Consider the following 24,136-nt stretch of genomic DNA (forward strand, 5'->3'; position numbering starts at 1 on the left):
AAATTATGCAGCATTAACAAGAGACTTGTATAATGTCTGAACAGATTGTTTTTCTGTGCATAGTCTGGCTCAAATGTTGCTTTAGGAAGCAACAGCAGCCTGATAATGTCTTTCCTTCATAATGTCTCTTTAGGTACAGTTGCTGGCCTATACCATTTGAAATAAAAGCTAAGAGACAGTAAAATGGAAAATTTATTAGTGCAAGTTGGTCAGTTGGTTTCTTCCAACAAGTACACAACAGCATCCCATGCATAATGCATTATAAACAAACCTGGTCTAAGATAAGAAAAGTTGGACTTGTTTTGGAGTAACAATGTGTTACATATTGTCATCATCTGACTCATCTTCCTCTTTCAAAGATTCCTGTTTGGGGGAAAAAAAAAGTGTAATTAAAGAATAGCCTTACTAGTTGTTTTATAATTCAGCCTGCAATAAACAAAATTAGGTTTGCTGCATCTTCATATTCACCTCCCTCTCACTGTGTCCAAACCCTGGCAGTCAGCAGAAGCAACACTTCCCATCAGTACATTCACTTTTGAAGGAGAAAGACCCCACTTGTGGCAGGCTCTGAATGAACAGTTTGTAAGAGCAAGAACTATCCCTGGTTACACTGTAGCCTTCCCTACCGTCCCTTCCCAGGGACACAGCTAACACTGAGGGGATGTGTGTTGGAATGATACATTTTCCAGGTAGCTCAGCAGTTTGTCAAGTGAAGCACTACAACAATACCGAAGTCATAACTTACCTTGGCATATTTTTCTGCTTCTTCTCTGATGTCTTTGGGAACAATTTCATGTTTTCCATTGGTTACTGCCAATAAAAAAGAATATGTCTTAATTACAATTCACACAAAGGCCCTGACATACAGAGTGAATGTTTTACTTTAAGTACAAAAAGTTACAAATTTTCTGGAGTGTTTATATAATTACAGAAATGCATTACTTTCTCCAACCCAGCTGAGTTCCAGCTCAAAAGCTTTATCCTTTACTTCATCATGAACTATGTAGATTCTGAAAGGAACAGACAAAAGAACAGATTAGAACAGACTGACCAAGAGGCAAAATATACTTTGTACCTATCACAGATTTCTTCTGTTAAAGTATTCTTATGATTAATAGAAGCTCTCCCTGTGCCTTCTCCCCACCAAACACCATCAGAGAATTTTCCAGGCTTAACTGCTAGCCTAACACCACCTTAAATCATTACAGCCAAGATGCAGGTTGAGATGTTCAAGTTGCCCTAACTGGAACAAACACCAAGATTTAGATACTGCAGAACCAAGGCTGCATCATCACTGCCTGCTTCTGCTACACCAGTTATAATACAGCTTAGAGTGTCCTGCATTTCCCCAGTAAATATTACTGTAGTTTACACTTAACACTAAATCCCAACCCCACAGTATCTTGTGTATAATCAAAATTCTGGACATAAGATTTCCAATTATGTCCAACATGGAAATGGGAATTTAAACTTCAAGCGGTATCACAACATACACGGTGCCACCCAGACCAGTAAAATCACTGCTTAGGCTGTGGGACAGAAATGTTAACACTGCAATAAAAAAACTGATTTGATTCATCCTGTGGCAGAACATGCAAACAAACTGGAACAATCCTGAGCTGAGACAATCAAAACAGCAGAACTCACACTAACTTGTGTCTTCACTGTTTAAGAAGCCTGTATTTTGTCTTTCTTAGTTTGATTCAGAAAGCACTAAGAAGTCAGAAGCTGAAAAATGCCAGCAATTCCTACCCAACGTGGAAACCTTGGAGATAGTGGAGGAAGGCACGATACCTCCAGTGGAAGTATTGTGAAACAAATACAAAGGCTGAAGTGAAAAGTGGTGTTCAGGGAAATGTCCCTCTATGCTTACACACCCTCCTGTCTGGTAGCTGAGGTGATCTCTGGGCCTTTCTCGTGTTTCAGCTGGTTACAAGCCTTCTGCAACAAAGTGTACCTTTACAGGCTCCTGAAGAAATCACTGCTCTGGACTGGGCCTAGTATTTTAGGTTTAAACGTTATTAAAATCTTTTCTATCTTGCTAAATGCTACTGAATGCAAACTGAATTTGAGCTGAAAAACAGAACCTTGTCTACAGCTACTGCTGAGTTTGAGCTGAAGCAGAAATACAAGTATTTTCATTATTAGAAATTATTTTAAAATGTCTAATAATACAGCTACACTGTATATATTCCTTTAAAGAAGTTCTACTTTGCTTCTTTCCCAAGCACTTGAGTCTTTTTTTTAGCCTGGGTCCAAGATCTCAGCATCATTTGTGGGCAGCTGCTCTCTGAAGCATCAGGTCATTGTTCAAACAACTCTTACTTCAGAAGCAGCACACCAAGAAGTTTCCTTTCATCTGTCACTTGGTTTAAATATTTTAAAACCAGAGATTTAAGACACAATACCCAATTTAAAAGGAACAGCCTCAGTTTGAAACTAAAGCAAGCTCGCCAGTCTGGATTTTTGTCAAGTTGGAAAAACGAGTTGGAGACTTACATTTTTGCAACTTCTTTAACAACATCACGGCAGGTCATTTCTTTCATCTGTAGGCAAAAGACACACAGATATAAGATTTCTGTTAAGAGAATATAAATTTTCCACAGAGCCAGAACAGGAGAGGCTATGCATGTGCTTAATGTGCTTCATGTTCAGTAGTCAAAGTAAGAGAAAAGGCCAGAACCACATTTCTTCTCTACAATGCATCTTCCAGCCTGCTCTATGCAAGTCATTCTTCCAGGGAAGAATATTACAACTGAAAGATTCTAGGAAAAAAATACTACTTGGAAATTCCCCAGTTTAAAGCACTCATCAGCTGAAATCTTAGGAGCTACACTGGTGATGCTGGCATCCTAAAGGCTTGGCTTGTTCCTTGATGCTTTATGCTCAACTGATATAAAATAACCACATGGGAGAGGCACCATAAAGTTACATGTAATACTGGCATTGCTTCTAGGCACCATAGTAGTACTTTTGGTCTTACCAACATTTTATGGAAGTGATTTTGGGTTTTAAGTAATCCCCCAAGAGGAGAATATTGTTTAACAACCAATTGCCTCCGTGAGCAAGCAGCATCTCATTTCACATTTTCTCAGTTATATCAGTCTTTTGGCAACTTAACAAAGGCTGGTGCAAATTTCCATGACATAATAAAATTGTGTTTTATAGGTCAACTTTTCTGGCCTATGAAGCAGTAATATATTCTCCTATATTTCATTAATGCAATTTGCCATCTTCCAATTCACAAAATATTTTCAAACTCTTAGAAAGGAAGGTAGTTGTGAGGTGCTGGTTAAGGGATTAAGATAACAAGAGTTCATGTGGGTGAAGCAATGGGCCAGAGAAGAAATGCCCGTGCCTGGTGAGACAAATGTGCCAGCACAATCCCACCTGGAGAAGTTCCCTAAACAGAGACCCATTGCCTTTGTGACACTCAGTCCAGACCAGAAATGTAACTTGTGTCACACAAACATTTAAATGATGATGTGTATCCATGTATATGAAGTTAGCAATCAAAGAGGAAACTCTCAAGCTTTACTACTGTCATGCATATTTACAAAAAAAGAAAACTGAAGTCAATTTAATTTCTGCCATTATCATTTTCCCATCCCAGGTACGTTAATTCTGCAGACAATGAAAGTAAACAATGTGAACAGTTTATCCCAGGAGTTAATCATCATCATGTCCATTTATCAAAAAGCTGTAATAGTGTCAGAGCTGCAGGAGATCAAGAGATTAAAGCAGTCCCTACACAACTACAATTCTTCCCACAGCTGAGTTTACAGATAATAAAATGCAAGGGATGTGATCAATGCAGGGTTTTCTTCTTGCCCCCTCAGCCACACCAGAGTTTCACGGACTGTATCCTCCCCACCACAGGAGCTGCTCTGCAGTTCCCCAAGGCAGGGTTAAAGTCCTGGCTCCCTGCTTGCCTCTCCACCTGCAGTCATTTCTTCAATAAACAAATCTTAGCTGACCCTAAACTGCATTACCCCACGAACCTTTTGTACTTCTGGTTTTTCCCATCTTAGCTTTGACAAATTCATCCTGTTAAAAAGAGCTGTGACCTGAAAACCTGCTCAGTCCACAGTGAATAAAAGTTATTGGCGCGTGGGGCTGGACTCACCCCTAGAGCTGTGATAGGATCCCACACTTGCAGTTACTGAGGGCACTGCACACACACCCCTAAATAAACACCTGCAGCTGGCCCTGTGCCACACCTCTGTTCCATGTGCTGGAAAATCCCAGCACCGCACAGAAAATTAATTATTTTGAGTAAATTGTGTGTTACCCAACACAACGTTGTCTTTTGCCAATGTACACACACGGGAACTGAAATTATGATTTCCCAGGTGCCACAATTCCAGTACAAAGATCAAATAATCATGCAGGCTTCTTACCTTTAATTTGGTATTCAGGCATCTGAACCAGATTCAAAACTGAGTGAATCAAGTCCAGAACATTTTAGTTTTTCCTGTCATGGTGCTACAGCACCATAAATAGGATATTCTTAAAAATGTATCAATCATATAAACTCTGAACCTTTCCATGAACAGCTGTGAACATCCCTCTGCAGACCAAAATAAAATACATTTTTAACAGAGTATCACATAAGAAGTACATGAGACAGACCAGGAGAAGGATCTGATTCCATGTTGTCTCCAAGGGTGTCAGATATTAAAACACATGAGGAAGATGGAAATATTTCAGGATTCTAACACAACTTCAATCAGCTAAAGGGACACTTCAATACTTTTTGGTTGTCTTTTCTCCTCTGACCAATTTGTCCTTAACCCTGCACAATGCTGCCCTATGGTTTTCATTCAGAATCAAAAACATATTTATACTTTTATATTCACTCACTTACTTGGCTCACTGGCAAATGTACAAGGAAATATTTCACTCACTTCTCCTGAATTTTATGTATTTCAGGCACCAAAAGGTAACATGATAAGCCAGGAAGATTTGTCTTGAGACAGCACAACACTGTTACACCATACCTGAAGTTTTTCTATCTCTGTTTTTGCAGCCTGCCTGGCTTTACCAATGGCACAACCCCAATAACCCTAAAAAAAAAAGAAACAACAATATGCAAATGTAATTAAATACTAGACACTCTACAGCTCTTACTGCAATTTAGCACATGACAATCCCACCTTACTCACAGTGAGAGACCAAAAAACTTTGGTGTTGTTCTCTCTTGGGCCACATCCCCAAATTGTTGAACAGAGTCCAATTACTACATCAAGTACCACCACTATTGATAGAAAAGTGCTCAGTAATTCCTGGACAGAAATTTATCAACTCAAAATGTTGCAATAGATTTTTTTAACTGCTATTACAATAAATGGAAGAATAAACTAGAATAAGTTCGAAGAGAGAGGTTCTACAGGATCTACAGAAGTTATACAGGATCCAAGCAAACCCCCAGCATATATTTGAAGTGTAAACGCATAAAAATTAAGCATTTCTATTTCTCTCAACAGCCATGGTACTGGATATACTGCAAGAAAATTTTAAGAAATCCAGCAGTATGAGTGTGTATCGATCTGTGTGACACACAGATGAAAATGCAAAACTACAAACAATTAACAACAATTCTATTTTGATTTGGTTTGCTGCTGGCTGGCAGTGCCAGAGGAACAGCCCTCTCTTACCTGAAGTATTTAGAGAAGGGGGTATCACTACAATTCTTGCCTTTCTGGGGCAGTGCATGGGAGTTTTCACTGGACAGAGCCACGTGGATGAACTCCCAATTTCTGACAGACAAACTTTAAACTCATTTCTCAGACTTCACTTCTAATAAATACACAACGATTGTTTAACATTGGACATGCAAAGGAGCATCAATGATTTACCAGAGATCTTCCCAGGCAAAAGGAGAAAACAACAGCTGCTCTTTTGGACCAACACTTTTTTCCTAACTAGAAACTTTAAAAGAGGAATTTATGTTGAGATAGAAATATTTTTGACACACTCACGTATGAAACTCCTGATGGATCAATCATGTACAGTTGTGCACCATCATCACTATCATAGGAGCCCAACATGAAACTGCAGGAGAAAAGAAAAATTAAAACCTTTCCTTTTACCAACACACACAGAACTAGAAACTACACTAGCTTGGGTTTCCTACACCCTTCCTGGAGCAAAACTCCTCCTGTCTCACTGCTATTGAGCAATTTGCTTCACAACAGCACCTGCACGTTGCCAGACACATTTTACTGATCAGGAACCTGGCAGCAGATGTCTGTCAGTCCCTCTGTACCACAATCACACAGGAGCTGTAGCCTGCTCTGTAGGTGTCAGGGCAAGCAGGATGATTGCAGAGGGAAGTTCTGCTTTCACCACCATCACACATCGAATGGAACAAACCCTCAAACTTTAAAAGCCAAGGACAACCAGCTCTGTAGGAGCCTGGCAGAGCCTTATGGGAATCTAAATTCCTCATCTGAGGTGTCAGACATACAAAAAAAGAAAGGGGAAGGGATTCTTTAGGAGATGAGTTGTGGGTTACTAATGCCAGCTTTCAAAAAAGAACTCGGACAACCAAAGCAGTTCCAGCAACTGTGAACAAAAATTTTTATATTTACAAATAGAGTGTGTGTCTGCAAGACTCACCTGCAGCCAAAAGGCCTGACAGCACTGTACAGGGTGTAGGCATGCACATACATGGCCACTCTGTCTGCCAGGTGCTGTGTGGGAAAAGGAAAAACAAAACACTGGAATCCCTTATTTACAGAAATAAGGAATAAAATGTAATTCTCATGTCAAGAATAAAAGCCCAAAGCCCTGAGAGCTGCAGTGGTCTCTTACCTTCAGAGGGATGTCATAGCCATAGTTAGACCTGAAGTTGGAAGCCTCTTCCCGAGCGATGTCTGCCAAGGACCGCGCGTCTGCCAGGAGCCCCGCGACCGCCTGCAACGACAGCGTGGCACCAGCACACACACACCCGGCCAGGGCTCCGGGCATTCACTGCCGCGGGGAACTCAAACTGCCCATCTGCCACCAACTCAAAACATGCCACTGTCATCACACACTAACAGAGCTTTTCTCTAGGAACATCAATAACCGAGATTATCTTCGTGTTAATTATTGTCTCACGATTTACCATGGGTACACCAACCCACACAATATTCATATCTGTATTCACCAGGTTTCTCTCACACACTGCAACCACTCCTCAACCTGACACCACTATTACAGACAGGCCAGTCCTCCATATACCCATCTTTAAGGAATTCAGGAGATTCCCACATTTTTGAGAAGAAAATTTCAGATGCAGCATGTTTTCCCTGAACATGCCTTATTTGATAACTGTGTAAAAAAGCACCATATTAACACTTGTGTTTATATTTACACACGAATCTAAACAACTGGAATAGCATTTTTAAAAAATTTAAAACAGCCTCAATCTTCTACTTTAAGTTTGGATTTTACTTATGTATGTTTTAGTGCAAAGAATAAATAACAGAAAACAGTTAAAAACCCACTGGCATTTCTGACTTTGTACACAGACACATTAACATTACTTTCTTAATCTACTTATTTTTGATTCTCTGATTCATAAATTTGCCCTTTTGAGGGGGGTCACCTTACAATTTATGCAGACCTAAAATGAAATGGCACCTCACCATCCCAACATGTCGGTCGACATTGAAGAGGCGTTTATTGGACCCCTCTTCGTAAAGCTTGGACAGGACTAATTTTTCTACTCCAAAGACAACACCATCTTTGCATCTTATCCCAATTGCTGTACTGAAAGACAAGAAAAATGTCAGCTTCTCACAATGTAAAATACTTAACAGAGAATTACCAAGACAGAAGAAACAGTGACATGATTTCCTCCAAGGTAGGTTTGTCACAACTCCAGCAACTGAACACGAGGGGGTGGAACTAAATGGTCTTTAAGGTCCCTTTCAACCCAAAAATCACCCTGGGATTCTGTGATTCTAATCCTTATCTGGGGCAGCCCCCTGGGTGACCCAGTCCCTGCCCTGCCAATCCATCTTGCTGCCCCTAAAGCACAGCTGGGATTTCCACTTCTCAACATTCCTACACACACACTCCAGGGAAATGAGACACTCCCAGAGCTGGGGCAGCTTCAACAGCACTTGGATGTCCTCCATGTCTTGAGGAAGCCCCAGGAAGTTGATACACATTTACAGGGAAGGTCCTGAGCATGCCTCAATCCACATCCCTAAAATGAGCTTTTACATCAGAACTCATTTTACCACCACGATTTTACCCTCACGTTTCTCCAGTCCAACAGCACTGCTTTAAAAGAGGCTAAAAGAGCAGATATTTGTATCTTACCTGCTATTCTCCACAGCTTTCATAGCATATTCCACTTGAAACACTCTGCCATCTGGAGAAAACGTGGAAGCTGACAGGTCATACTGAAGAAGAAGACACAATTCTCATAAAGAAAAACCCACATAATAACACAGCATTTTCAGATCAAGTCTATTGATTAAAAAAATTCAAGACTGTTGCTGCCAGAGATGGTGTGAAATCCCCAAAGCAGGCTCACCCCTTACCTAAGACATAGAAACAGAAGAAAACAGAGACTAAAATCCAGGAGAGGCCATTTCATCAGTGCTGGATGTACCCACAATGCAAATCCTGGATGTGAAATCGCTGAGCATTACACAGCACTCAAAACCTGTGGGAGCTTTTGTCTGCCTTTACATTTCATAGAATCACAGAGTGGTTTGGGTTGGAAGGGCCCCTAAAGATCATCCAGTTCCAACCTTCCACTGTCCCAGGCTGCTTCAAGCCCCAATGTCCAACCTGACCTGAACACTTCCAGGGATCCAGAGACAGCCACAGCTTCTCTGGGCACCCTGTGCCAGGGCTCCCCATCCTCACAGGGGTGAATTCCTTCCCAATATCAAACCTACCTTTCCCCTCTTTCACTTTGTACCCGCATTACTCTGTCATATCACTCCAGCTCCCGATCAAGAGTCCCTCCCCTGCTTCCCTGTAAGCCCCCATTTAATTTAAACGTAGGGATGACCGGAATATATTTAAAACGCACAGAAGTATATTATGTAGAGGGGCATAATAAGTGCATTATCCCAGCGCCCGCCCCGCCGCCGGTTCCCCGGGCCTGCCGGGCCGCAGTGACTCAGCCGCCCGCAGTGCCCCGGAGCCGCCGCGCCGCGCTCGCCGCCGGCACGGGGAGGCCCCGGGGCTGGCGGGGGCCGGTCGGGGCGGTCTGGCGGCCGCGCTGTGCCCGTCCCGGCGCTGGCAGTGCCGCCCCTCACGCCGCACTCACCCCGGTGCCGATGGAGCTCATGGCGGCGCCGCTGCCAGCCCGTCCCGCGCCCACCGCGCAGCAACGCGCGCTCCCATTGGCCACCGCGCCGCGCGCCCGGCGTGACGTCACCATATACTACGTTAAATAGCATGCAATAGAAAACAGAACTACAGCGCCCGGCTAGCTCAGTCGGTAGAGCATGGGACTCTTAATCCCAGGGTCGTGGGTTCGAGCCCCACGTTGGGCGCATCCCTTTTGAGCCCCTTGAAGGGTTCCAGGCTGGAGAACTCCCGTTCCTGGGTGGAAAAGCCCCGTGCGGATACAGGCGGGGATAATGTAAATGATCGTAAACCCTGCAGCAGCGGGAAAATGAGCTTTTTTGTAAGTGACCTTCTTGCAGGAATAACATGTGCATGACAAAGTGAGAGCCGTGAGGAGCTGGGCAGTTAACGATGAATCATTCAGTACTAAACACCAGATCCCAGGAAACTTTATTTTTTTAATAAACAATGCAAGAAACAGATGTTAGAAGCTGTGGGCTGCCTCGCAGATTGAGAGGAATTACAGATACCTGGATAAAGTGGAGAGCTGGGCAAGCATCTGCCTTCGCAAATGTGACAAGAGCCAGTGTGGGGTTCTCCATCTAGGATGGGACAACCCGAGTTAAACACACAAACCACAGGAGAGCAGCCAGAGCAGCCCCAGGGGAAGGGATCTGGGGGGTTCATAGTAGGAGGAAATTCTTCCCTGTGAAGGTGGAGAGGCCCTGGCACAGGGTGCCCAGAGAAGCTGTGGCTGCCCCTGGATCCCTGGCAGTGTTCCAGGCCAGGTTGGACAGATCTCGGAGCAACCCGGGATAGTGGAAAGTGTCCCTGCCCATAGCAGGGGGTGGAACTGGATGAGCTTTAAGGTCCTTGCAACCCAAACCACTCTGGGATTCTGTGTCCATCACTGAACAGGCTCTCCAGGGAAGTGCTCACAGCCTGGCAGAGTTCAAGGAGCATCTGACAATGCTCTCAGCCATAGCGTTTACTTCACTTTATTCCACGAGCCTTAGGGGTCCCTTCTGACTTGAGACGATCTGACTCCATGAAAAAGGAGATGAGGGAATGAGTTAAAGCCACTTCCCCCAGGGACCAGCTCCTGCTGATGCAGAACGGGCATAGGCAGACCACAATAGGCTTATGCATATTCCAAAATCCTCCTCCAGTCAGCAGGACTCATCTGGAGCTGTCTGCAACTGGCTGACACCAAGCTGCTGAATAGCATCCAGTCCAGGATCAGGAACCTCAGAGGAAAATCCTGCAGTTACTGCACGGGTTTGTGGCTGTCACTGTCCTTCCTGCTAAACCACTGTGAATTTGTCTGCTGGGAGGATCCCACAGCTATGCCAGGGAGGGAAGAACTGCAACACTCAGCCTGGAAAGCCCAACCATTTCTACACCATTACACATTTAGGGTGTGATCCCTGAGGGCTTTCCAGGACAAAGCCTTAAGAGTCTCCCTCACACTTCGATGAAATAAGAATTCTGTTTCTGCATTAGCAAGTCCCAGGACTCTGCACTTCAACCCAGCAGTTAGATGGGAGTTAGGAATTCTATCCCTGCCACGTGAAGCAGCAGCAGCTGAGGCTGTTCAGTGATGCAGAAACCCCACAGGAGGAGACGTGAGTGGGCAGAGGGAAGATGAGGTGGCAGAACATGACGGGGAGAGGTCCCAGGGTACGTGTGCAGAGCAGCACAGAAATACCCCTGAAAAGGGAAGGCTAAGAATATCCTGAATTTCCTCAGCTGCAGTCTGCTGCAGTTCAGGAAAATGATATCATTGCACCACCACAGGCTCTGTAGGAGTTTCATCTCCTGACTCCTTCCCACTGAGAAGGGAAGGAGCTCCCAGCTCCACGAGACTCCTGCTCATGGCCAATTCCTCTCTCAGGAAGCTCTGGTTCAGTTCTTACTGAGATAAAATATAACCTGCACCCCAAATTACCCAGATGGTGACTGAAAATGAGCAGCACAGCTCAGATTGAATGCTTTGTGCACCTGAGGCTGGCTCTGTGACACTGTGTCCATTCATCCAGCCTGGAATGGCAGCAGGAGCTGGTCCCTAAAACACCAACCTCGTCCCAGGACTATAAAAACTGACACCACCTGTCAAGGTAAAGCACGTAGAAAACACTGACAAAACCATGCAGGAGTTACTGAAGTGCTGGAGCACATCCTCTGTGTTAGGGTTCACCAGAAGAGGATTTCTTTAAATATCTGTTTGATTTGCAGAGTCGTGCTTCAGGCACACAGCAGGTGGGCAGCAGGCAGCACAGGGAGATCTGTCACAAAAAGCACGTTTGTGCCAGTAAGACTTCACCACCCCAAAAAGTGTTATATTTATCTCCCAAATTTGAGACAAAAATTGCTCCTCAGGGTAGGAGTTAAAATTCAGTAAGCAGCAGATACCAGCAGTCACCCTGTAGCCACTGAGTCACATTTGACCTCAACCTGTTTATAATTAATTTATAATAATTTACAATCTTACATTATCTTTCTTGGAGGAGACACATCAAGGAGAGGTTTTAGCTCAGCACTATGAGAGAATTACAGGCAGAAGAGTTCTCTGCTAAAACTCTTAAAACAGGGGAAATAATGTTCCACTACCTTTGCTGAACAGCCCCAAACCATTTCTTCACATGTGATTCAAGGGTGGAATATTTTAATGCAGAATTTGGCACAAAAAATCCCATAGATGTTTCCTCAGTGCTGTTAATTCTTCTCAGCATACTTAAAATGAAAGTATCTTAAACCAAATTCTCTCAGCAATGCCATTTACTATACAGATAAATAATAAACAACTCAGTAGGGAACAGCTCGTGAGAGGACAAACAAGACAAAAGAGGAGTTGCCAGAGTTAAGTTTGTAAACTATAACTGGACAGGGTTTTAAATAGTGTTAGTGCCTACCCTGACAACACCCACGTTGTTCATATTTAATAGTGTTACACACAAATTAATGAACAAAAAACCAAACCCCAATGCACATGGATGTTCTTGGAATGGGGCAGAATCCTTGTGTGGATTGAGGTGCTTATTTCTCTGTGGAAAAAGCCCTTTTCATCAGTGGTGGGGGAGCTTTTCCAACATCAAACATCATTTCCAGAGGGGGGTTGTTGAGGCAGCACCAGTCAGGAATTCGGCCTGTCTGGCTGTAATATTCCTTGGACACAGAACGGCTCCCAAGGATGTCCTGGAGTGCTCCAAAAATGGCTCCTACATTATTGGCAAAGAAAAAAAAAATTGCATTAATTCCATGCAGAATTTCTCTTTCTACTTCTTCCCATCAAGAATCTCAACTGGGATTTTTTAGCTCTGCCCCTAAATTTAAAGAGATGAATGGATATTGCTGCTTTCCTTTTCAGCAGCCCATTTAAGTCCCAAACTGCTTCCATTTATATCCCTGGAAAGTAACTGAAAACAAGGAATCATCTGCTTTCTGCTGACAGCAAATCCAGCCTAGTTGACCCATTTCTTACAAAGTTTTTATTTTAAGCACCTCAACCAAACCCCATTATGTTCAGGGCAATTTTTACCCCCAAAAAGTTGCCCCACAAGTTCGCACCAGCTGTGACAAGACTCAGCCCACAGCAGCTGGCCAGGGAAGAAAAGCACCACAGAACTCGGTGCACAGAAATTTCTCTGGTTTGCTAACCCTAAAAATACAAGGTTTTATTCACTACAAATCCCACTTGGATTTTTTTCCCAATTCTGCTTCCCAGCTGTTCCCATTCTTACCTCCCAGCCAGGCCACACAGTTGGATTTGGCGGGGGGAGTGTGAATCCTGAAGGTTTTAGTGGCAAGAGCTTCCTTGTACTTGGGTTTCTCCACCAGGTGTCTGATCTCAGCCATGAGCCGGTGCAGGAAGCCGGGCAGCATTGCAGTGCCCCCGATCACCACCAGGTTTTCTGCCAGCTGCTTCCGGGTGTCTATTGGGCACTGATGCAAACAGGGACACACAAAAAAAAACCCAAATAAGTCAAGCTGCCTGAGCTTGAAGCCATTCAGAAGTCTCTTAGAAATTCAGTCCATTTCTATGCCCTCCAATTGCTGTCCTCTCATATTCAGCTGGAAAATAACCAAGATAATGAGAGAAATGCAAGGGAAATGCCTGGAGGTGCAGAGGTGAAGGCTCCAGGCACAGAACTTCTTAAACAATTTGTTTTCATAAAGAATTCTAATTGAAATGTTTGTCATATCAGCCAAGTCCATGGCTCTCCAATAAATTGCATCTCAGCAAACTTATTTAAATGGTATCAATAGCTACAGGGAGCCAACTTTAATTAACATACACACACCACCACATAATGAAAATTTCCATTTATAGTGGTTTTCTAATACATTTTTTTCCTAAATATAATAAGAAGTGAAGCATTTGTATATGCCACGAAAAAATTCTGCAATGAATTTAATATACTGCCTGTAATAAAGATGTCCAAATTAATTTTATTCCAGCAGAGGTAAACCAGCAGCCTGCAGGACTCAAAGTCTTGAGTCATTTTTAACTGCAGGTTCTCTAAGGCTGGGGGCATTCCCTAAGCCGTTTCTAATATAAAAATACCTGAACAAGTGAATCCAAGATCAAAGTGGCAACAGATGTCTCTTCATTATCCTGCTCAAACAGGATTTCCACCACGGAGTCTCTGTGGCACAGACAGGAAGTGAGTGTTAATGAGCAGCAAAACCACACTGAGCTGAACTCAGGCACAGCAGAACTGGAGATAACTCCAGCCTTCCTGCTGCCAACACTTTGTCACTCCTGTCACACAGCCCAGCAGTGCCAGCAGGGAGGGGACAATCATGGAATCCTTGGGACAATCATGGAATCCTTGGAAAAGACCTTTAAGATCATCACATCCAGCCCTCAACCCAGCACCAGCTCCTTGTTCACCACTAAACCACATCCCCAAGTGCCACATCCTCATGTGTTTTGAACACTTCCAGGGATTGGTGACTCCACCACTTCCCTGGGCAGCCTGTTCCAGTGCTTCACAACCCTTTCAGTGAAGACATATTTCCCAATATCCAATCTAAACCTCCCCAAGTCAACTTGAGGCCCCTTCCTCTTGTCCTGTCCTTTGTTTCCTGGGACCAGAGCCCGACCCCCACGTGGCTGCACCCTCCTGTCAGGAGTTGCTGAGTGAGAAGGTTTCCTCAGAGCCTCCTTTTGTCCAGGTTAAAATGCCCTGTTCACATCACTAAACGTGTCCCATTATCAGGCATTACTGCTCATTTCTCTTCCCCCCATCCCACCAATCTGTCTGCTCTCATCTTCCTCTTGGGGCTCTGGAGAATCCACCCCCTCCCATGATGGGCTTGCACTGTGCTCAGCACACAGCTGTCATTTTAGAGGCATTAAAAGCATATGCAAGTGTCTCATTAAAATCCAATTTTATGAAAATTTATGTGGTTTTAGAGTTGAAATATATCCTTGTAACGCCAAATGCCATGGCATTTCTCACCTGATGGGGCCAACTACATGGAGAATCTTTTCTCCATCCAAAGGATAGTCCACGTCTGGAGGCGGTGAGGGACGCTGGAAATAAAACCAGACTTGTATTATTATTTTAGAGCCCAAAAAGGCTGCAGCCACCTCAAAAGAGCAGGAAAAGCTTTATCCTCAGCTCACCTCAGCACTGCCATCAATGTTGAACTTGGCTGCCTGGATTTTCAGCCCCCGTTGGAGATCACTCACAAAGCAAGTGCGGACTGCAGAGGGGAAGAGAGGGGCACAGGTGAGGCCTTGGGGGATCCTTTCATCACCAGTAAAAACAGACATTTTCCTTAATTTACAGAAGAACACACACTCCAAGGCCTTGCTGGTCCAAGATATTATCAAACACATGCAAAGAGAAGCAGTCTCTACACTCCAGCAGAGCTCAGGTCCTCTCTAAACCCCGAGTTAAATGAAGTTGACACTAAAATTATGTTGGAAATCCTGCCTGTCCTTCCTCACACAAACCACACAAGAGTTAAAGCCAGATGGATGCTCCTGATGGTGCCTCAAGGTGCCAGGGGTTGTATCCTGCCTTCACTGCAGGCCTTGCACCATGGCTTCAAATGAGGCATTGCTCATTTTCTAAACAAGCTCCTTCCCTGAAACGTTTTCCTTACTGCAACTCTTCAACACTCCAAGAATTCCAGAGGGTTTTTCTGCTTCCAGACTCGGTCTCATTTGTATCCCAGCTGCTACTGTTATTATACACTTATTTATTTGTATTTGGCAGAGATGAGCACCTTCCCCATTAACTGCTGTCACAAAGGAACAATGCCTCAACACACAGACAACAACAATTTCATCCCCAGCCTGTTGTCTCTGGTTCCAAAAGACTGCACAGAAAACACAACTCGTCAGAAAAAGTGTGTGAGTCCAGGAATCAGAAAAGCAACTTCTATTTCACTAAGCACCAGCTGCATTTATTTTGCATTTAACTGATGGATTTCTTCCTGATTGACCCAAGGGATACATACTAGTTACTGTTTTCTAGGAAAACACATCTTTTTCTGTTGCACATGTAACAATTGAATAGGAATTCATCAAAGTTCTGCCCAAAGACTCGATTTTTTCTGTAGTAAAATGTAAATTTTACATTGTAGTGTAAATGTAAAGGTGTAGTAAATGTAGTTCTTGTCTCCTCTTGCCTACCTTGATTAACACACTAAAATATCTTTTATAAAGATGAATCTTTATCTTTTATATATTTTTCTTTTTTTATTTTGACTTTAAAGCAAATTGAGCCTTTCTAGTTAATCCATAAACAAGACTACACAACATGCAATCCTCTTTCTGTGCCCATGTACCAAATATATCTAAAAGTTGCAACTCAACAACAAAGAGGTTAAAGTGAAAGAGGAATTCAACACCTGGTTTTGGTTTTGCTTTCAAAGAGGAAGAACAACACAAGTTCACCCAAGAGGTAATAAATATAGCAGAGAAGATAAATAAATTCCTAAATGTAAAATATTACACACGTGTTTCACAAAGCAAACAAATTTACCTTTTATATCCTCTACTATGTCTTCTGGGACTGAGCCTGAAATAAAAAAAAAAAAATTAGAAAAATTTAGTTTCATTCTTAAATTCTCTTTCTACTTAAAAACATTTTGTTCTAAGTTTGAATTACATTTAATATATTAAACGTTCACTCTGACAGCAGCTTTCAAAGATTTAGAAAGCAGAAAAGATATTAAGAACAGAAATAAGTTTGCCTTTGCTCAAAACAGACTGAAAAACTACTACAGAACTTTTATCTCAGCCCTTATTCAAAAGTGCTGTGAGAAGAGGCTTATCATAAAAATAATGTACTTGTTAAATCACAGAATCACTTGGCTGGAAGAGACCTCCAAGATCATCCAGTCCAACCCATGTCCTAACACCTCAACTAACCCATGGCACTGAGTGCCACATCCAATCTTTTTTTAAACACATCCAGGGATGGTGACTCCACCACCTCCCCAGGCAAACCATTCCAGTACTTTATCAGTCTTTCCACAAAAAACTTTTTCCTAATATCCAACCTATATTTCCCTTGGCACAGCTCGAGGCTGTGTGCTCTGGTTCTGTCAGTGCTGCCTGGAGAAAGAGACCAACCCCACCTGAGCACAGGCACCTTTCAGGATCTGTACAGAGTGATAAGGTCACCCCTGAGTCTCCTTTTCTCCAGGCTAAACAACCCCAGCTCCCTCAGTTGTTCCTCACAGGGTTTGTGTTCCAAGCCCCTCACCAGCCCTGTTGTCTCCTCTGGGCACACTCCAGGTCCTCCATGTCTTTCCTAAACTGAGGGGACAGAACTGGACACAGCACTCGAGGTGTGGCCTCACCTGTGCTGAGCACAGGGCAAGAATGACCTCCCTGCTTCTGCTGAACACACCATTCCTGATCCAGGCCAAGAAAGAATTCATGCAAGTAGGCCGCATGAGACACAGTGAATCCCAAACCCATTTTATTGACTGTCAGGATTAACACCCTTTCCCCAGTGCAGTTCCCAGCACAGATGCCCCATCCCAGTCCTTACCCATCACTGAGGGAAGGCTTTGTCCTTTGGCCAGTCCTGTATCCACCGTGCACTGCTCCAACAGCTGATACTCCAGCTCCCTAAAACAATGCACAGGAGGGTGGGCAAAGACAGCCATGAACTCAGCCTGGGTCTCTGAGGGACACTCAGGGGACAGGATTAATTCCTTTCACTTACATCCTTCTAAACATAATCTTAAGAAAACCCCATTCCCACAGTTTTTATCACAGCCACACAGTTTTAACTCTAAAAATTGGATGATGTTACAGCAAGTTAAGATTTAAAAGAGGAATTTTTGCTCAGGGTCAAAGAGGAACTTTCACAAATAAATAATTTGTAACCTGGAATGGATAATTATGAACTTACTTGTGGATGGCCTTTCCTCCCAGGGGAAGGGAACCCCAGCAACTCAGGATTGGAATTCCCTCATAGATCTACAGGAAGATCAGGAAATTCTCCTCTTTTTCATTATGAGTTTTCAGGAACTAAATGTCTTTTCCCTTCTACAGTCCCTTGCATCAGCCACCTCCTAACTGCTTTTGTCCAAAGATAATTTTTAGTCAATAAAAATCTCATGTTTCACAACACCCCAGTGCTGAAAATGAAAGGATACAGGCAGCACCAAGCTTTCTGCATATCCACAGTCCAGCACCATGGCAGAGTTGATTCCCAGTGTCAGGAGAGACATCAGGTGACTTGGAGCAAATAAAACTGAAGGTACCTACATGGAAATCAAAAGCAAAGTTGATAGAAGGGGGGAAAAAAGAAACAAAAAAGAAACAAAGCACTGATGCCTTCCCCGAATGGCATTTTAAAAGCAAAACCCAAACAACTGTATCTTGAATTATTCCAGTACTAAACTAATGAACAAAATATAGTAGGATTCCAAATCTGTGTTCATCTTCTTTGTGGTGCACACCAGGTACTTCAGTAATGATGGATGTTGGAATGGGCTTGTTAGAAAAGCAGGTGTTGGCTATAAAACTCAGGTCAAGTTTCTTATTGTTATTGAAAAGAAGTGAAAGAAGCTGAAGTACAGCTACTTGAAAAGCTGTAAAAACTGAAAAGCTGTAAAGATGTGAATCAAAGTGCTAGAAAATCCATAAAAGTGTGCCTTATGACAAACACTGCTGCACCCAAACAGAAGAGGCTGTTTGAAACACTCTCACAAAAACAATGTGGAAACTCAAGTTAAAATTACATTAGAATTACTTCCTTCTCCTAGAAATCAACAGTTCCTTTAAAGGAACACTTTGAAGTGTGAATTAAATGAGAAATTTCAATAAATCCTGCACTTACAGGAAACTTGCTGACCCTTAACCCAGAGGCAGAAGGTAAAATATTGACCCTGTATTAATAAACCACTCTTTGCACCAAACAGAAAAATAGAAAACAGAGAGAATTAACCTTCTATCAGTATTAACTGGCTTCTTAACAAGTAACAAGGTCTCTCCATCAAAATATGACTGAATACATGAACCATTTTCAACAAACCATTTTGCATGGGATGTGCCTTAGCTGAGACATTTTATTGCTGTAAAGGGATTAAGAAAAAAAAACCTCAACCGACTCAAATCTTTCAGTAAGTTGAAGTCATCAGAAAATTTTATCAATAGTAAGAAAGAATTATGCAGGAGTTTGAGATGAATTGGTAAACCGTGTTGTGGAAGGACAGTGAAGAAATACTGCAGACAAACTGGTTTCACTACTTTTTATAGAAAAACCTACACCTTTGTTGTGTCTGAATTGAAGAAGCACGGAGTCACCTTCTAAAACATTTTCTGTTACAACTGAGCAAGAATTAGGTTCAGACTTTTCACAGAATCCTTGACTGGCTGGGTTGGGTGGAACCTTAAGGATCATCCAGTTCCACTCCCAACCATGGACAGGGACACCTTCCACTACCCCGGGCTGCTCCAAGCCCCGTCCAGCCTGGCCTGGAACATTTCCAGGGATGGGGTAGCCATAGGTGGCTTTTTTTCCCCCCACAACTTTTCTTCAAAAAGACTGACTAAGCAGAGAAGATATTCGATTTCAGGTAAGTTCTTCTCTAAATGAGCACAACCACGTGCTAGGCAGATATTGACTGTGGCAGAAATCATGAGACTTGCTGACAGGGCACTAACAAGTGTTTAAATATAAATCCTGGCTCCAGGCACTGCTCAGTGGGGATTATTGGATCTGTCTGGGACAGTGCACTGTGAGCTGGATTATCTACAAGCCAGGGAAACCTTGCAGAGTCTTGTTAATTGCTGCTGCTTTGTGGCCTCATGAAGAGTCAGAATGGAACAAAAATGGTCTTTAATCCAATTTCAATGCCCTACTTCCTCACACTGCTTCCTGATTTTTCTTCTTCTTATGCCGCTCACTCTTTTTCCGCTATTTTCTCCTTTTTTTTTGTCCACATCTGGTACTGACTGTAAGCAAAATTTCTCCTGGCAAGTGGAGCAGATTTACACATTTCTGTGAAACACTTACCTCAAAATGCTTGAAGAGGACCCTGGTGAGGGTGTCCCTGAAGTGTGAAGGGCACAGGACTGACTCTATGATCACAACACGCCGGTCCCTGGGATTCACCAGCAGATGCCTAAAAAAACACAAGATGTGTAAAATGAAACTGGGAAGTTCAGGCACATACTATGAGATCTATCCTACATTCATATTCCATTTTCCTCAAAAATCCTAAAGATTTGCATTTAGATAGCATTTTCTACAGTAGACCCCAAAGTCTTCTTCACAAATCTAAAAACCCTGATGCTTTCCTAAAAGAAAGTCAGGAAACTGAGGAACACAAGCTACAGAGCTTTCAGCCAGAGCCTGCAGTTTTGTATATTCATTATACATTTCTAAATCAATATAAAGCAATATAAAAATAAGTCATCAATGGCTTGTCCAGTGTCATAAAGCACATAAGAATGATGATACTCTGATACTCAGATGCTCTGATTTCAGTGGAAGAGGATGAAATTGTCCTGATTTCAATTGCAAAGTGATGGCCCAGGACAGGAGAAGAAAACAACCCAACCCACAGCAGATCTGAGGCACAGAAATTAAATCCTGGTCTCCCTGTGATGGCTTTCACTGTGTAAAAATATGTACTGGAAGCAAAGAGAAAAGACTAACTCCAATTTCATTCATCAGTAATGGTGCTAAAAACAGAATAAAGAGATGTATTGCTGAGGTAAAAAAACATCCCACAGGTAAAGACTCCTCCTTCCAAACCACTGTGGAGTCTGCACTGATAGGAGCTTCAGCCCTACCAAAATCAGTGCAACTCTTGAGGTAATGCCTTCCCCTTTTCAGGCCCTTTATAAATACCTCAGCTGAAAGGTAATTTATCAAAAACTTTCTGCTTTTACCACCAAATTCCTCCTGCACCAACACAGCCAGGCAGCCCCTTGCAAAATGTCATCTGTGTTTTCTTCTCTAACCAGGCAGTGTCCATCCCCTGCTCACACCCCTGGAAGTGCTCAGGGAAGGCCTGGACAGCTGAGAGGTGTCTCTTACCTGAAATACAGCATGTGGATAAATTCCTTCAGGTAGGAATACAGCTCTTCTGTATTGATGTTGTACTGAACCACCTTGATAGGCTGGGAAGGGAAAATATCCACAGTCAGCTCAAATGCTGGGCAGTAATTATTTATATACATATACACATACATATATATATATAGACACATGATATGTAAAGAAATATATATGATACATAATATAACCTGACATTATATATAAACACTCACTCTTGCCTGATTTGCTCTTTGTCCTTAAAACATCTCATAAACTCACCCTATAACTAAATTCCAGAATTAATTAATGCTAATTTTTCATACAGGCAACTTAATATTAGTTTGCCAAACTTGCCATCCTCTACTAAAGAAAAGAAAAAAAGCATAACTAGGCAAAGTAATTTCTCAATAAATGACCCAAAACACAAGTTCCATGGGGGATGAGCAGCAATTAAGAGCAGCACTGGCACCACACTTACCTGCAACTACTCACAGTTTTTAATAGCAGCAGTTAAAATAATGAAAAATATAATAAAATTTCAAAATATTTTATTCAGGCAGTGAAAAATGGACAGAAAAAGTATCTTCAAATTCTTTCTATGCCATAACACAGCAAACACCATAAAAAGTTCACCTTTGAGACATCAGGTTTCTTGATTTCACTAGGGATGATGCATCTTGGTCCTGTTTCTCCTGCAAACCCACACCTGAAAGAAAATGTTGAAAACCTGATTATTTGAAGTCATCATTTGACCCCCTGGCCTAGGGACCATCACAGAGTAATGAATTAGGGAATTCTGTTACTGCAGACAGGGCTTTTGCACATAGTTTTCCTATCCAGCCACTTGGAAATAAATTTAAAGACAGACTAAAAGACAAAGTCTTTGTATCTTTTTTTAATTGACTCCCTCAACAAATGGATAAAAACAGCAGCAACCCCAAACCAAACTTTTCAGAAACCCACCTAGTCTTCCTCAAACACACAAGAACCATGGAACAAAGAAAGTAATTTAAAAGCAAAATGAATTCAAGGTTTATTTTAGTCCCAGTGCCTGATATTTGTTTCACCCCTGTCACTCCCAGTAACTACAAATCTCAAAAGAAAACTGCAGTTTTCTGTAAAGCTGCTGAACTTGGAGCACTTTCAATGCAAAAAAGTCAATTAATGCTTGATTTTGTCAAGGTGTTGTATCATTTCAGAAAAAAAACCCTCTTAACCACAATTCAGAATTTAATTTTCTTCTTTTGTCTCAAACAGATACTTGTGCAGTCCCAGTGTGTACAGGCAGTTTTCCTTGAACTTTCAGCTAATTTCAGCCTTATTTGGAAAAGAACAGCCATTTCTCACACAATTCAGCTGCTATTTCTTCTACGAGAATGAAGGCTGGAAACAGACCCAAAAAAACACTATTGGGGAAAAAAACTTTTCCAAAAGAGTATTTTATTGGATAAGCAATGGCCAGGGAATAAAAGCTCGCAGGCACCCCAAACTTGGGAAAAGCTTTCAATTGACCACAGGATGTGGATCCACAAAAAGCCACTCGTGGGAATCACTTGTTCCCATCCATGAGAGCTCTGTTAAATCCTCCATTCCCAGGTAACAAAGCTTTTGGCCCACGAGGCGAAACATTAAATAAATAAATAACGAGTATTCCTACTTTGGCACTCATGCCAAACCTTGTTTTAATCTAAAACACAAGACTAAAAACCAAGGCTGCTCATTACCAGCTCCACACCACAAAGATCAACACAGAAAGGGGAAAACTTCACATAATTATTCTTGGAATAATGGTTGGAATTGGAAGGGGACTTAAAATCCATCTAATTCCACCCTCTGCCATGGGCAGGGACACCTTCCACTATCCCAGGGTTCTCCGAGCCCTGTCCAACCTGGTCCTGGACACTTCAGGGATGGGGCAGTCACAGCTTCTGTGGGCACCCTGTGCCAGGGCCTCAGTACCCTCACAGCCAAGAATTTCTTCCCAATATCCCATCTAACCCTGCTTTCTGGCAATGGGAAGCCATTCCTCCACGTCCTGTCACTCCAGCCCCTTTCCCAAAACCCCTCCCCAGCTCTCACGGAGCCCCTTTAAGCACTGGAAGGGGCTCTAACGCCTCCTCGGACCCTTCTCCAGACCGGACACCCCCAAATCCCGCCCGCACTCACTTGGTGAAGGCCTGTCCCAGGTCGATCACCACAGCGGTTTTCTCCCCGCCGCTGCCGAGCCCCTCGTACAGCGGCATCGCGACCCGGCTTCCCTCTTCCTCCCGTTCCCTTCCTCCCGTTCCACCTCCCTCAGCCGCCGCTACGCGGGGCCTTCCTGCTCCCCGGCGCGCCGGGCTGTCCTCGGCGCCTGTCCGCCCCGCCGCCGCCTCGCCGCCGCTCCGCCGCCTCCCCCAGGCCCGTGCTGCCGCTCCCGCCCATCCTGCGGGGCTCCAGAGCCGCCAGGAGTGCCGAGGGGCCGGCGGCGAGCGCGGTGCGGCGCCGTTTCCCCTCAGCTCCGCTCCGGCAATGAGCGGGGCAGCCGCGGGGAGGCGGGCGGCGGGGCCGTGGAGGGGCCTGAGGGGCGGGCCCTGTGTGAGGGCGGGAGGAGACGCGCGGCCGGGGCTGGTCCCGCTCGAGCAAAATCGTAAAAAATCACAGAATCATTTGGAGTGGAAAAGCTCGCCGAGGTCATCGAGTCCAGCCATTCCACCGCTAAACCATGTCCCCAAGTTCCATATCCACATGGCTTTTAAATCCGTCCAGGGATGGGGACTCCATCAATTCCCTGGGCAGCCTGTGCTGGGACTGGACAGCCCTTTCTGTGAAGAAAATTTTCCCAACAGTCAAACTGAACTGCCCGTGGGACAACTTGAGGCCATTTCCTCTCCTCCTGTCCCTGTTCCCTGGGGGCAGAGCCTGATCCCCCCCGGCTGTCCCCTCCTGTCAGTTGTGCAGAGCCACAAAGTTCCCCTGAGCCTCCTTTTCTCCAGGCTGAGCCCCTTTCCAGCTCCCTCAGCCATTCCCGGTGCTCCAGACCCTTCCCCCGCTCTGTTCCCTTCTCTGGACACGCTCCAGCCCCTCAGTGCCTTTCTTGTTCTCAGGGGCCAAAATTGACCCCAGGAATGGAGGTCGCTCAGCAATGCCCAGCACAGTGACGGGCACTGCCCTGTCCTGACACAGAAACAGACACATTTAATGCAAAGAGCCATTTCTATGAGGTTAAATGCACAGTACCCTCAGGGTACAGCATCCTCCCTCTTGAACAGAAATAAAACAACTCAGGGACTAAAAAAGCCACATCACTCCATTGCTCCAGGAGTGTG

At 43.7% G+C, this 24,136-nt stretch overlaps 2 protein-coding genes and 1 non-coding gene across 3 annotated transcripts; 1 reads left to right on the top strand and 2 right to left on the bottom strand.

The window, feature by feature from the left end:
- Positions 1 to 174: 174 nt before the first annotated feature.
- Positions 175 to 9,353, bottom strand: PSMA3 (proteasome 20S subunit alpha 3). Its single transcript, XM_014871414.2, has 11 exons — positions 9,281 to 9,353; positions 8,317 to 8,399; positions 7,635 to 7,758; positions 6,817 to 6,918; positions 6,622 to 6,695; positions 5,982 to 6,054; positions 5,001 to 5,066; positions 2,500 to 2,546; positions 943 to 1,010; positions 746 to 810; positions 175 to 363 (listed from the first exon to the last, which is right to left on the bottom strand). Exons 1-11 carry the CDS (start codon positions 9,299 to 9,301, stop codon positions 319 to 321), a joined length of 768 nt encoding a protein of 255 aa, XP_014726900.1. The 5' UTR covers positions 9,302 to 9,353; the 3' UTR covers positions 175 to 318.
- Positions 9,354 to 9,436: 83 nt separating this feature from the next.
- Positions 9,437 to 9,509, top strand: TRNAK-CUU (transfer RNA lysine (anticodon CUU)). Its single transcript has one exon. It is a non-coding gene; the product is annotated as a tRNA-Lys (tRNA).
- Positions 9,510 to 11,951: 2,442 nt separating this feature from the next.
- On the bottom strand, positions 11,952 to 23,181 carry ACTR10 (actin related protein 10). Its single transcript, XM_014871413.2, has 13 exons — positions 22,995 to 23,181; positions 21,462 to 21,534; positions 20,829 to 20,911; positions 19,800 to 19,908; positions 17,935 to 18,042; positions 17,688 to 17,755; positions 17,322 to 17,401; positions 16,305 to 16,340; positions 14,936 to 15,015; positions 14,769 to 14,842; positions 13,868 to 13,949; positions 13,044 to 13,245; positions 11,952 to 12,521 (listed from the first exon to the last, which is right to left on the bottom strand). The coding sequence occupies exons 1-13, from the start codon at positions 23,069 to 23,071 to the stop codon at positions 12,340 to 12,342; spliced, it is 1,254 nt and encodes a 417-aa protein (XP_014726899.2). The 5' UTR covers positions 23,072 to 23,181; the 3' UTR covers positions 11,952 to 12,339.
- Between the last annotated feature and the right edge of the window lie 955 nt (positions 23,182 to 24,136).

This window comes from Sturnus vulgaris, chromosome 6 (genome assembly GCF_052056855.1).
Source record: "Sturnus vulgaris isolate bStuVul1 chromosome 6, bStuVul1.hap1, whole genome shotgun sequence".
Classification (NCBI taxonomy): Eukaryota; Metazoa; Chordata; class Aves; order Passeriformes; family Sturnidae; genus Sturnus; species Sturnus vulgaris.